At 38.3% G+C, this 12,894-nt stretch overlaps 1 protein-coding gene across 2 annotated transcripts in view; it reads left to right on the forward strand.

Moving 5' to 3' along the window:
• Cert1 (ceramide transporter 1) overlaps nucleotides 1-12,894 on the forward strand; it is a 99,635-nt gene that overhangs the window by 81,892 nt on the left and 4,849 nt on the right. For both annotated transcript variants that reach the window (XM_055598454.1, XM_055598453.1), the window contains 6 exons: nucleotides 1,440-1,535; nucleotides 5,246-5,378; nucleotides 7,519-7,589; nucleotides 9,160-9,288; nucleotides 9,836-9,965; nucleotides 10,777-10,913. In XM_055598454.1, coding sequence (XP_055454429.1) covers nucleotides 1,440-1,535; nucleotides 5,246-5,378; nucleotides 7,519-7,589; nucleotides 9,160-9,288; nucleotides 9,836-9,965; nucleotides 10,777-10,904 — 687 coding nt within the window. In that variant the 3' untranslated portion in view covers nucleotides 10,905-10,913. The remainder of the gene's footprint in view (nucleotides 1-1,439; nucleotides 1,536-5,245; nucleotides 5,379-7,518; nucleotides 7,590-9,159; nucleotides 9,289-9,835; nucleotides 9,966-10,776; nucleotides 10,914-12,894) is intronic.

Below are 12,894 nucleotides of genomic sequence, written 5' to 3' on the forward strand. Positions count from 1 at the left end.
TTTCTTTCTTTCTTTCTTTCTTTCTTTCTTTCTTTCTTTCTTTCTTTTCTTTCTTTCTTTCTTTCTTTTTCTTTCTATTTTTTTTCTAATTAAAGCTTTACAATTTCAAAATATAAGACTGGCAAGATGATGGCTCAGTTATTCAATATTAAGGCTCATAACTAAAAGTACAAAATTATAGAATGTACTATTAGGTAAATAGTTCCTCAATTCTAAAATCTATGGTTACTCTCATTGTCTTAAGAATTATGAGTAAAGTACTAAAACGTTGTTAGTATATAGCATAAAAATAGATTTTGGAATCAATATTAACAATTTCATCAAACACTTTGGAAAAGACACTTAAAGCTTCACCTGTTTTCAGTAACTGGAAATGTACTCTAAGATTCAGAAAGTTTGATATAACAGAAGTATACGTCTCTATAATAACTTGGTGATGTCCTTAAGTATAGAAAATTACCATTACTAGTATTTAAGAGTTCATGCCTCAGAACTTTATTTCAAAATGTGGAAGCTACCTTGCTGCTCAGTATGCCTGGCTAGCACAATAGACTATGGGAAATAAGTGATTACACTCAGAGCAAAAATTTAAATATGAGTGTAGTAAACATTTTCTGACTTTTCTGCTTTCCTGTATGTATTTATTACTAAGATTAATGTGTTGGCATAATCATCTAACATTCCATTTTGTTCAAAATCAAACTGTGTGACTTTGTAAAGTACATTTTCATGAAATTGTCTAAGTAAGTGATTTAGGATTTTCAGATTATAAACTGTGTATTGTTTTCTCTGCTTACTTTGGTTATATAGCAGTAGTAAAATTTTGTAAGACTAGACAAATACAGTTGGTCAACACTGTTGAGTTCAGTCCTCCATAGCAAAGGGGAGGGGTAGACATTTTTAAGTAGTAAATTATAAATGCTAGCATATATAAATATTATTAAAACCATTTGTAAAAGTATTCAAAACAATGAATTAGAATAAAAGAAAAGGTTTATTTTATATTAGTTTATGTTCAAGAGAAGTTAACTGGTATAGAACACTTTTCTCAGTTTGACACATAACAAGCTTTCTAATAATCTCTACAAGGTCTTAAGTATAGGGACACTGGGACTAGATGATTGTGTGTGTGTGTGTCCCTTTTGTCCTCAGTGTTCCATGATTTGTGCTTTAGGACGTCATCTCAGATTTTTAGTAAAGGATGGGTAGTCCAAGTTGCTGTTACTTGAATGAAGCAAGCCTCGTCCTGCATTTCTCTCTTCCTACTCCATTAACCTGGCTCTGTGGAATGTGACTAAACTCATCTCCATATAAAACTTACTAACTTCAGCTTTGTAAGCCTGCTATTTCTGAATGAAAGTAAGCAATGCCATTCTTTTTTTAAAGATAGTGACTTACCTATGACATGTGAATTTTCATGGTTTATTTTTCTTTTCAAGGTTGAAGAAATGGTACAGAACCACATGACTTATTCATTACAGGATGTAGGTGGTGATGCAAATTGGCAACTGGTTGTAGAAGAAGGAGAAATGAAGGTAATTCACACACAAATTGTTCAGGTTGCTAAGGGAAGGCTACTGATAGCAGTAAGTTATAAATTTTTTTTTATTAATTACAGTTTATTTACTTTGTATCCCAGCTGTAGCCCCCTCCCACAGCCCCTCCCAATCCTATCCTCCCTCCCTCATCTCCTCCCATACCCCTCCCCAAGTCCGTTAATCTAAGACCAAAGGGGAGGTCCTCCTCCCCTTCCCTCTGACCCTAGCCCATCAGGTCTCATCAGGACTGGCTACATTGTCTTCCTCTGTGATCTGGCAAGGCTGCTCCCACCTCAGGGGGAAGTGATCAAAGAGCCAGCCACTGAGTTCATGTCAGAGACAGTCCCTGTTCCCCTTACTAGGCAACACACTTGGATACTGAGCTGCCATGGGCTACATCTGTGCAGGGGTTCTAGGTTATCTCCATGCATGGGCCTTGGTTGGAGTATCAGTCTCAGAAAAGATCCCTGTACCCAGATTTTTTGGTTCTATTGCTCTTCTTGTGGAGCTCCTGTTCCCTCCAGGTCTTTCATCTCCCCCTTCTTTCACAAGATTCCCTGCAGCCTGCCAAAAGTTTGGTTATGAGTCTCAGCATCTGTTTTGATACCCTGCTGGGTAGAATCTTTCAGAGGCCCTCTGTGGTAGGCTTCTGTCCTGTTCCCCGTTTTCTCCCTCTTCCGCTGTCCATCCCATTTGCCTTTCTGAATGAGGATTAATCATCTTACCCAGGATGTTAAAACAAGTTATTAATTATATCAAAGAAGTACCAAATTCTGAGGAGTAAAGCCTCTTTGTTTTCATAGCTTCGTTTCTATTAATTGATATGTGATCATAATCAAAATCTGTGAGTATAAAATTATGTTTTGCCTAGACAACAGAGAAAGTAAAACTTGACAGTTTATATGTAAAACAGACCACATTCTGCTGATAACCCTCTATTCAGATCTATCTTTCTTTCTTTTTTTCTTCTTTTCTTTTTTTATTGCATTGCATGTATGTCTTTGTGAGGGTGTTGATCCCCTGGAATTAGAGTTATAGGCAACTGTGAGCTGCCATGTGGATGCTGGAAATTGGGCCTGGTCCTCTGGAAGAGCAACCAGTACTGTTAACTGCTGAGCCATCTCTTCAACCACTAGATATTTCTTTTGGTCTTAGATTTAAGTGTGGTAAATGTTGTTCCCAGATGTTATGTTGTTTTTCTTCTCTTTGGACTTTATTCTTTCCCACCTTGATCACTGCCGCCACACTCCTAATTCAGATAAATCACTCTCCTTTGGAGATGCAGACATGAAGGGATAGAGAGACACCAGAAGTGTTTAATAATCTAAGGGAAGTTCTACCTGTAATGAGTGGAGAAAAGGCATTCCAATAACTCACAGCATTAGACAGATTCTATATTAGATATCAGAATCATATAGTAACTCACCAGTGAGAAAGTTGATTTTTTTTTTTTTCAAGACAAGGTTTCTCTGTATAGACTTCGCTGTTCTGGACTCACTTTGTAGACCAGGCTAGCCACTGCCTCTCTGAGTTCTGGGATTACAGGCATGCGCCACCGTACCCAGCTTGAGAAAGTTGGTTGGTTTGTTTTTGTTTTTGTAGCAATAGGTTTTCTGTTTTATATAGCATATCATTTTAGAGAGGTTAAACAGATCTGGAAGAATTAAACAAGGGACCTGAAAGACAACTTGAGAGCATCAGACACAGTATCATCAAGACCTACAGTAGAATGTGTCAGCAGGGGTAGGAAGCCAAGGTTGATGGGTATAATTTAAAGAGGATCAAAAATACACTTAATAGTTTTGTAAACTTAGAAATTTTTGGAAGTCCAATTTCTGGTTTGAATAATGATGAAATTAGTCATCCTGATAATGTGCATCAATAAGTATGTCAGAAGGATGGCCCAAGTGTCACTGTCAAGTGTGAGCACCTTATAACACAGCAGGCAGCTTGTTCTTGCCACATTTTCTTACTTCTTGAGAGAGCTTATCACACGTTTCTCTAAAGTAGCAAAATAATTTTGAAATAATGGATTGTACTTACCACTTAAGGTACACAGCCTCCTCGATGTTTATAATCCATTCCCGCTTTCCGTGTTTGGTTCAACAAAGAATTGAATGCCTACTCTGTTTCTGATAGTGTTCCTGATGCTTGGGATGTACCATTGTACAAAGCAGGATGAAATCTCCTGTTGGATATTGTATTCCAGCCAGTCTTGTTTGGCCGTGCTGACTGTGACAGACAGCATTTGAGAATGTTTGGGTCATAATGCTAACTTATATTATTTTTAAGTCTGTAGCAATTAGTCATCTATCATATGTAATTTTTCATGGTTGAAATTTACCTCGGAACTGGGCGTGGTGGCATTATGCCTTTAAGCCCAGCACTCACAAGGCAGAAACAGGTGGATCTCTGTAAGTTCGAGGCCAGCCTGCTCTACATGGTGAGTTCCAGGACAGCAACATCATACTATTGTGTCTCAATAAAACAAGAACAAAAAAAGAAACTGGAGGAGGAGGAAAGGAAGGAAGGAAAGAGAAAAAATAAATTACCTTGGATTTAACATTTTGAAATACCTTTGTGACGTAAATTTGATATTCTTATAGCAGAATATGTTCTATATATAGGTTTTTATAAGTACAATTCTTTTTTTTCATTTATTTATTTATTTATATTATTGGTTGCATTTTTTTTAACTTTGTATCCCAGCTGTACCCCCCTCCTTCATTTCCTTCCAATCCCACCCTCCGTCCCTCATCTTCTCCCTGCCCCTTTCCAAGTCCACTCCCCTTTCATCTGACCCTGTTTTATCAGGTGTCTTCAGGACTGGCTGCAAAGTTCTCTGTGGCCTAGAAGGGCTGTTCCTCACAACAAAAAAGAGAACTTCAGACCTATCTCTCTTATGAACATTGATGCAAAAATACTCAATAAAATACTTGCAAACCGAATCCAAGAACACATAAAAGATATCATCCACCATGACCATGTAGACTTTCTCCCAGGCATGCAGGGGTGGTTCAATATATAGAAATCTGTCAATGTAATCCACCACATAAACAAACTGAAGGAGAAAAACCACATGATTATCTCCTTAGATGCCGAAAAAGCATTTGACAAAGTCCAACACCCATTCATGTTTAAAATCTTGGAGAGATGAGGGATACAAGGCACATACCTAAACATAGTAAAGACAATATACAGTGAGGCTATAGCCAACATCAAACTCAATGGAGAGAAACTTAAAATCAATCCCACTGAAATCAAGGACAAGGCAAGGCTGCCCACTCTCTCCGTATCACTTTGACATAGTACTTAAAGTCCTAGCTAAAGTACAGTTCTTAAAAACTAACATTTTTGAGATAGGGCCGTAAGTCTGGCCTCAAACATGCAATGTAGGCTGAATTAGCCTTGAACTTGTGGTCCTCATGTGCTGGGATTGCAGACACAATCCCACCATAACTTGCACAGTCAGCTCAGCTAGAAAGCATGCTTTCAAGTTTGTACTTCAAGTGTCTAACTTTGTAATTTATTTTGGCAAAACAGCAAAAAGTTGGGTTTTTTGTTTTGTTTTATTTTTTTAACTGTTACTACTGTTAAAGGACAGTGAAGGATGCATTGCATGGGAGCAACAGGCTACTTGATCTAGAATGCCCAAGAGCCAAGGGTTTTTGTTTATTTGGTTTTGTTTGTTTGTTTTTTTTCCTTAGGTGTATAGAAGAGAAGTAGAAGAAAATGGAATTGTTCTGGACCCTTTGAAAGCTACTCATGCTGTTAAAGGTGTTACGGGACATGAGGTCTGCAATTACTTTTGGAATGTTGATGTTCGCAATGACTGGGAAAGTAAGCTATCATCATTAATGTATTACCAAATAATTGTTTTCATTTCAGTTTAATGTCTTATCAAACCTGATTGTCCGTATCTGGTAGTTTACCAACTCATTGTAAAGAATATCAAGAGAATCATATATAGGATTAATTATTTGCAAGTGATGGTACTGGGATCCAACCCAAGTCCTCAAATATGCTAGGCAACTGTTCTACCACTGAGCTGCCTCCACAGACTCAGACCTTTTAAGACAGACTGGCACTGTGTAGCCAGGCTAGCCTCGGATTATTAGGCTCTGCCTTAGCCTTCCAAGTTGTATAATTACAGGTATGTACAACTATTTCTGGCAATACCTTACTTTTAAATAGACTTTTTCCCTGTTGTCTTAGTTAGTTTTATTGCGTTGAAGAGACACTTTCACCAAGGTAACTCTTATTTTTTTTTAATTTATTTTTTATATTAGTTACCGATTATTCACTTTGTATCTCAGCTGTAGCCTCCACCCTAATCCCCTCCCAGTCTCACCCTCCCTCTTTCATCTCCTCCCATGCCCCTCTCCAAGTCCACAGATAAGAGAGGTCCTCCTCCCCTTCCATCTGACGCTAGCTTATCAGGTCTCATCAGGACTGGCTGTATTGTCCTCCTCTGTGGCCTGGCAAGGCTGTTCCCTCCTCAGGGAGAGGTGGTCAAAGAGCCAGCCACTGAATTCATGTCAGAGACAGTCTCTGTTCCCATTATGAGGTAACTCACTTGGAAACTGAGCTGCCACGGGCTACAACTGAGCAGGGGTTCTAGGTTATCTCCATGTATGGTCCTTGTTTGGAGTACCAGTCTCAGAAAAGACCCTGTGCTCAGATATTTTGATACTGTTGCTGTCCTTGTGGAGCTCCTGTCCTCTCCAGGTATTCCTATCTCCCCCTTCTTTCATAAGATTCCCTGCACTCTGCCCAAAGTTTGGTTATGAGTCTCAGCATCTGCTTTGATACACTGCTGGGTAGAGTCTTTTAGAGGCCCTCTGTGGTAGGCTCCTGTCCTGTTTCCTGTTTTCTCCTTCTTCCAGTGTCCATCCTGTTTGTCCTTCTGAGTGAAGATTGATCGTCTTAACCTGGGTCCTCCCCCTTGCTTGGTTTCTTTAGGTGTACAGATTTGTATAGGTTTATCCTATTTCTAGTATCCACTTATAAGTGAGAATATACCGTGTGTGTCTTTCTGCTTCTGGGATACCTCACTCAGGATGATCTTTTCTAGATCCCACCATTAAGACAACTCTTATTATTAAAGAAATAAAATTAAATGAGGCTGGCTTGCAGTTTCAGAGGTTTAGTTTATTTTCATCATGGTGGGAAGCATGGCAGAGTGCAGATAGGCATGGTGCTGGAGGAAAACCATGAGTTCTATATTTTAAGCCACAGGCAACAGGAGACTATGTGCCACATTGGCCATAGCCTGAGCATAGAAGGCTTCAAAGCCCACCCCCACGGTGACACACTTCCTCCAGAAAAATCACACCTCCTAATAGTGCCATTCCCTATGAGCCAGGCATTCAAATGCATGAGTCTGTGGGGGCCATACCTATTTAAACACCACAGCTGTTTAAAACATATGTAAGATATTATATCACTGGATTCAGTACCCTAATCGTATCTCATGATAGGTAAGTATGTTAGAATTATTTTCATGTATGTGTTCCTAGACTCACATTTCATAGATGCAGATATTTCTGAATATCATACGGTATTTATCATTGGCATTTTGACATTTGTTCCTCACAAATATATCACCTATGCCTAACTGGAACACAGTAAGCCAGTAAATTAAGTGAAAGAGAGGAGCAGCATTAGGGAATATTTCACCTGTGGTAATACAGTAGTGATTAAAATTCTTATCTTGCTGTGGAAGGTACTATATTAGAGAAAGCTTCCTGGTAGTCAGACTGCACAGCTGCCATCTGCAGAATGAAAGGGAACTTGTCGCCAAGTATCAAGTACTAGCTAGCTAGCTGTCTTCCATTTAGATGTAGTGAGCTAGTGCAGGTTCCTATTTGTTTCTCCATAATGTTGGTTATAATTGACTCACTACTTAAGTGGCTTGACCACATTCTAGAAAATGCAATATATTTTCTTGCAGCTGCTAATATAATTCTCTTCATTTCAGCTACTATAGAAAACTTCCACGTGGTGGAAACATTAGCTGATAATGCAATCATCATTTATCAAACGCATAAGGTAATGATCTTAGGTGTGTTGGTTTGTTTGTTTGTTTGTCTCCAAACATGTAAATAATTCAGACTTGACCATATAGATTTGCTACAGCAAAATTTGGTAGAAAGGTAAATTTCAATCCCACAAAATACCCAAGATCTTTTTTGATTGTTTGTTTGTTTGGCTGGTTGGTAGTTGGTTTGTTAGTGGTTGGTTGGTTTTTATGTTTGAGACAGGGTCTGTCTGTTTAGCCCTGGCTGTCCAACTTTATGGACCAGGCTAGCCTTGAACTCACAGAGATCTGCCTGCCTCTGCCTCTCAAGTGTTGAGAGTAAAGGCATGCACCACCATGTCCAGCAGAGACCCAAAGACTTTATTACAACCTCAGAAATGCCATCATATATTTGAAAATTATACCAGTTCATTTAGACCAGAAATATATGGAGGTAAGAATCTGAGGAATATAGTCTAGAAGCAGCATTGGATAAAGATCTATACTTAGTTTCTAAACTGGTCTAGAAAAGAACCTTCTGGACTTCATTTAAATACTCTTTAGCATCTTGCCCTATAAATGATAGCCCTGTGCCCAGCAATGGCCTAGTCCTGCTTTATGCTTGTTTTGTTATTGCTTCTTATTTGTTGACATAGGGTCTAATATTTCCAGGCTGCCTCAACTAACCATGTAGTTTGAATGCTTGATCCTCTCAAATACAGGCGTACATGACCACCTTTGTTTTAAACTGTGCTGGGGAGGGAGCCCAGGGACTAGTGTGTAATAGACTCCCTGCTTCTAATGAAGTGTTGAGTGAATAGAGATAGACAACAGTCAGTCTTCAGGGTTGCTCTACTATATTTGCCCAACTTAATGAAATTTTAGATCTTTAAAAAAAAGATAGACAGTTTGACCTGGCAGATGTATTGACATTGAGTTGTTAGCCTTTTTTTTTTTTTTTTTTTTTTTGCATTCAGAAACTAAGAAAGACACTATATAATAAGGACTGAGTTCAACTGCATATACCAAATGCTCAACATAAAATTAACTTGAACAGGATAAAAGTTTGCTTTTCTATCATTAGAGTAGATAGTTCCAGTTATAAGCTGCATGTCATTGTCATTTCTATAGCAAATAGTTTTTCTTATACCTTAAAATAGAAATTTGATATAAATGATTCAAAATTCAGAGACGTTATGTAGTAGTCATTTTTGATTCTCTAAGTAGAACATTGACAGAGACTATAGGGAGTGGGATGATCCATTTTTGCTTCATGGGTACAAAGTTTCTGTCAGAGATGATGGCAAATTTCAGGAATATATTGTGACTATAACTAACTCAATTTAGTGTACTAAGTTGTACACTAAAAGTAGTTAAAACTGTGAATTTGTAATAATTTTAAAAAGAACTGAACTTGTAATAATTTTGAATATTCTAGAAAGCTGGAGACAGCTCATAACTCATTCTGATGTTTCCCACCCAAAGTCTGACAAATTCCAACTGCAGAAAACTTCAGGGCTTTCTCATTTGATTCCTTTTTTTCTGTATGACATTGAATAACAATTAATTTAAATTGTCAAAACACTTTTAATTCTTCTGCAGAGAGTATGGCCTGCTTCTCAGAGAGATGTTCTGTATCTTTCTGCTATTCGAAAGATCCCAGCCAAGACTGAAAATGACCCTGAAACGTGGATAGTTTGTAACTTTTCTGTGGATCATGACAGCGCTCCTGTGAGTACAGTATAGAAATGGGTATAATTATATAATATAAAGCTAAATACATAATGCAGCCAAATTTAACATACTCTTCCTTCCCATCCACACATACTTAGTTTTAGATTTTATGTTAGATTGCTTTAGACAACCCTTGTGCTTTCTGAAGACAAGTGTCATAGCTATCAGCACCCCCTCTGGAGCTCTGGTAAGGTAGCTCTGGAGTGGTCTGGGTAGCCTACTTCATAAAGTTACCTCATAAGCCATTACCAACTGCTACCATCATTCTGTTGTTTCCACCTTGACTTAGTTTTATTTAGTACTTTGGAAGAGGAAAAAGACTGGTCTATCACTTTTACATATGTTAACTGGTGATTATTGGAAAGATGACTCAGTAATTAAGAACACTGGCTGCTTTTCCAGAGGACCCAGGTTCAACTCATATTAAGGAAGTCTTACTAGAGACTTTATAACAGAGTTTAAACTAATGCACTAATAGGGCAACAGAGAGTACAAAATAAGCCACATTCTACAAACTGATGCTAGTTTGTGTTCGTTTTGACAGTTGAACAATCGATGTGTCCGTGCCAAAATCAATATTGCTATGATTTGTCAAACCTTAGTAAGCCCACCAGAGGGAAACCAGGAGATAAGCAGAGACAACATTCTGTGCAAGATTACTTATGTAGCCAATGGTATGTAATTCTTCTTTGCTTGTTCTGATTGATAACATACAGGGTTTGGTCATCATCTACATAAAAATATTCCATTTACTAGTCTGTAACCTGGAGATAAGTTATATAAAGAACTGGGTGGAAGACTTTGAAAGTCTACATGTCTGAATTTCTACCTTAGAACTAGTATATAAGAATTTTTAAGGTTTTGACTTGGGTGCATGAATTTTAAAACTTCATCTATAGGTCATATATCCTTGGTTTTAAAAGCTATTTTATTATATAGTTGCCTAGTAGCATGCATTTATAAATAAAAACAAGACTGAGAAAAATTATTTAATTAGACTTTTAGTTTTCTGAATCTTCTTTGCCAGTCTATTAAATCTTCCAGTGTTCTTAATTCATTTTAACTCACTGCTAGACAGGCAGTCCTTTCTGTCACTTTCGTAGGTTTCTTACTACACCTGTTCAGCATCTGCAGTCCTGATTTTAACCTTTCTAATCAAGTATTCAAACATCCATTGTTATAGAAGGCCATAACTATTCAACACTCGTTACTACTTAGTTATGATAGAGAGTGATGAGAAGATAGCTTTAACCGTTGCTGTGTTAATAATTCGATGGTATCTGTAAATTTTAAAAAGATAGTACTAACTATTTCAGAAAGACAGTACATCCTTTTTTACCACTTGTGGATGTGGTTAGCATTAGGTGATGATAGTTTCATCTAAAGAATAGTTGTTCCAACATGGAAAAGCAGAGGAGCACAGTGGGTGCTTCACATGTAGGTAGAGAACTGTGTCTTACAAGTTTGACTTTTCTTTATTTACAGTGAACCCAGGAGGATGGGCACCAGCCTCAGTGTTAAGAGCAGTGGCAAAGCGAGAATATCCTAAATTTCTAAAACGTTTTACTTCTTACGTCCAAGAAAAAACTGCAGGAAAACCAATTTTGTTTTAGTATTAACAGGTATGGAGGATCTACAAACCTTGTAGACTTGTATGACTCTGCAGGTAGTAAAATTCAATCAGTTATTTGAAGGAGATGTAGAAATTGTTTTATGTTCCCAAATAGAGGGTTATAGTCTGTAGTCTTTAATATTTGTTTTGTTATTTATTTGTCTAATGTTATTAAAGAAACGTCAGCATTACAGATACATAAAATGCAAGAAGTACCAACTCCTTGTTACCCTTTCCCAGAAACTAGTTACTTTTCATTTGTGTTCTTGAGACTTTTCTGTGTACATACTCATTTTATAGTAAAGGTCAACTCTGTGTGTGTGTGTGTGTGTGTGTGTGTGTGTGTGTGTGTGTCTGTGTCTGTGTCTGTGTGTGTCAGTGTGAGGGGATGTACACTTACACAAGCAGTACACGGCATTTGCTCTTCTACATCTGCTGACACATACTTGAATTTGAAGTTCTTTTTGTGTTAGTAAAGAGTTTCCTGGTTTGGTTTTCTTTTGTATGAATTTATTTATTTCTAGATGTGGGCTGGAGAGATGGCTCAGAGGTTAAGAGCACTAGCTGCTCTTCCAGAGGTCCTGGGTTCAATTCCCAGCAACCACATGGCGGCTTATAACCATCTATAATGAGATCTGGTGCCCCCTTCTGACCTGCAGGGGTATATGCTGGCAGAACACTGTATACATAATAAATAAATAAATCGGCCTAGGAGATCATACATTCATAGTTTATATATTACCCTCCACAGAGGTTGTATTAATCTCTTCAGCAATAAATATGTTGAATTTCTGTTGGGTTGGAAACTGAGAAAACTCACTTCAGAGAAGCTTAAAAAATGCAAGCTTTATTTTCTAGGCACGCAGGAAGGTAGCCAGTTCAGGATCTGAACCGCATCCCCAAAGGGAGATTGCACAACATTTTGAAGGATGGCAACACAAGGCAAGGGGGAGCGGGGTGGGCTGCTGCATCGACCAATCATCTTTTGACACAAGGGGTTGAGCAAGGACATAAATGTGGGTGACTGGGCCTTTCCAGGTCATCTGGTTTTCAAGACCCTCGACTCAGTTCTCTGTAGTCAAGTCCTCTCTTGAACTTTGTCCTAGAATTTAGAATGATAGGGAACAAAGGAGTGGGCAAGCTTAAGTCAAGACAAACAGCGTATTTATGACTTGTGTGCCTTAGTTTAAATAATAGAATAATGGCAGCTTCCATCTTTACATTCTTTCCTGGTTAACAGACAAACATGAAACATTTGAAGAGCATTGTTCTTGTCAGTAAGATAGAGGTTGTTTCTGAAATGGCTGGACTCAGGCAGCTGTCTTCTAACATTTTCACATAGATTCTCATAAAAATATATAAAGTAAAACTTTCAGATCTTCACCATCTTGGCAAACAAAGCTCTTAATGTAGTTTTAATTTTATCTGTCTGTCTTTCTGTCTTGCCTCTCAAGACAGGGTTTCTCTGTGTAGCTCTGACTGTCCTGGAACTTGCTCTGTAGACTAGGCTGGCCTCAAACTCACTGAGATCATGTGCCTTTGCTTCAGAGTGCTGGGATTAAAGGTGTGTACCACCATGCCTATTTTTTTCTGTTTAAGACAAGACTTACTGTGAAGCCCTGTTCTAGATAGAGTTCACTATCTAGGAGACATCTGCTTCTGCCTCAGAGTGAGTGCTGGAACTGAAAGAATGCCTTTGAATCTGGCTAGACCAGCAGGCCAGTAAGCCCCAGGGATCTTCCTGTCAGCATTCCCACAGTGTGGGAGACTTCAGGGGTCCTGCTTGAGGTTCAATAACAAAGACATAACATTGTATTGTGCAGTGCTGTTAGCCTATTTGCTGGGGCAATCCCTCAGCTACCCATCTAGACCACTAACTACCTGCCCTGATCCTGTTTTGATTCTGTCCCTCTGCCCCAGCGCTTTATTTAATAAAAGTCACATTCCTCTCATACAAAAAAGCTATAGCATAATAGAGGTTCCATAGCCTC

This window comes from Psammomys obesus, unplaced genomic scaffold, assembly GCF_907164565.1.
Source record: "Psammomys obesus unplaced genomic scaffold, mPsaObe1.curated_primary_1811, whole genome shotgun sequence".
Classification (NCBI taxonomy): domain Eukaryota; kingdom Metazoa; phylum Chordata; class Mammalia; order Rodentia; family Muridae; genus Psammomys; species Psammomys obesus.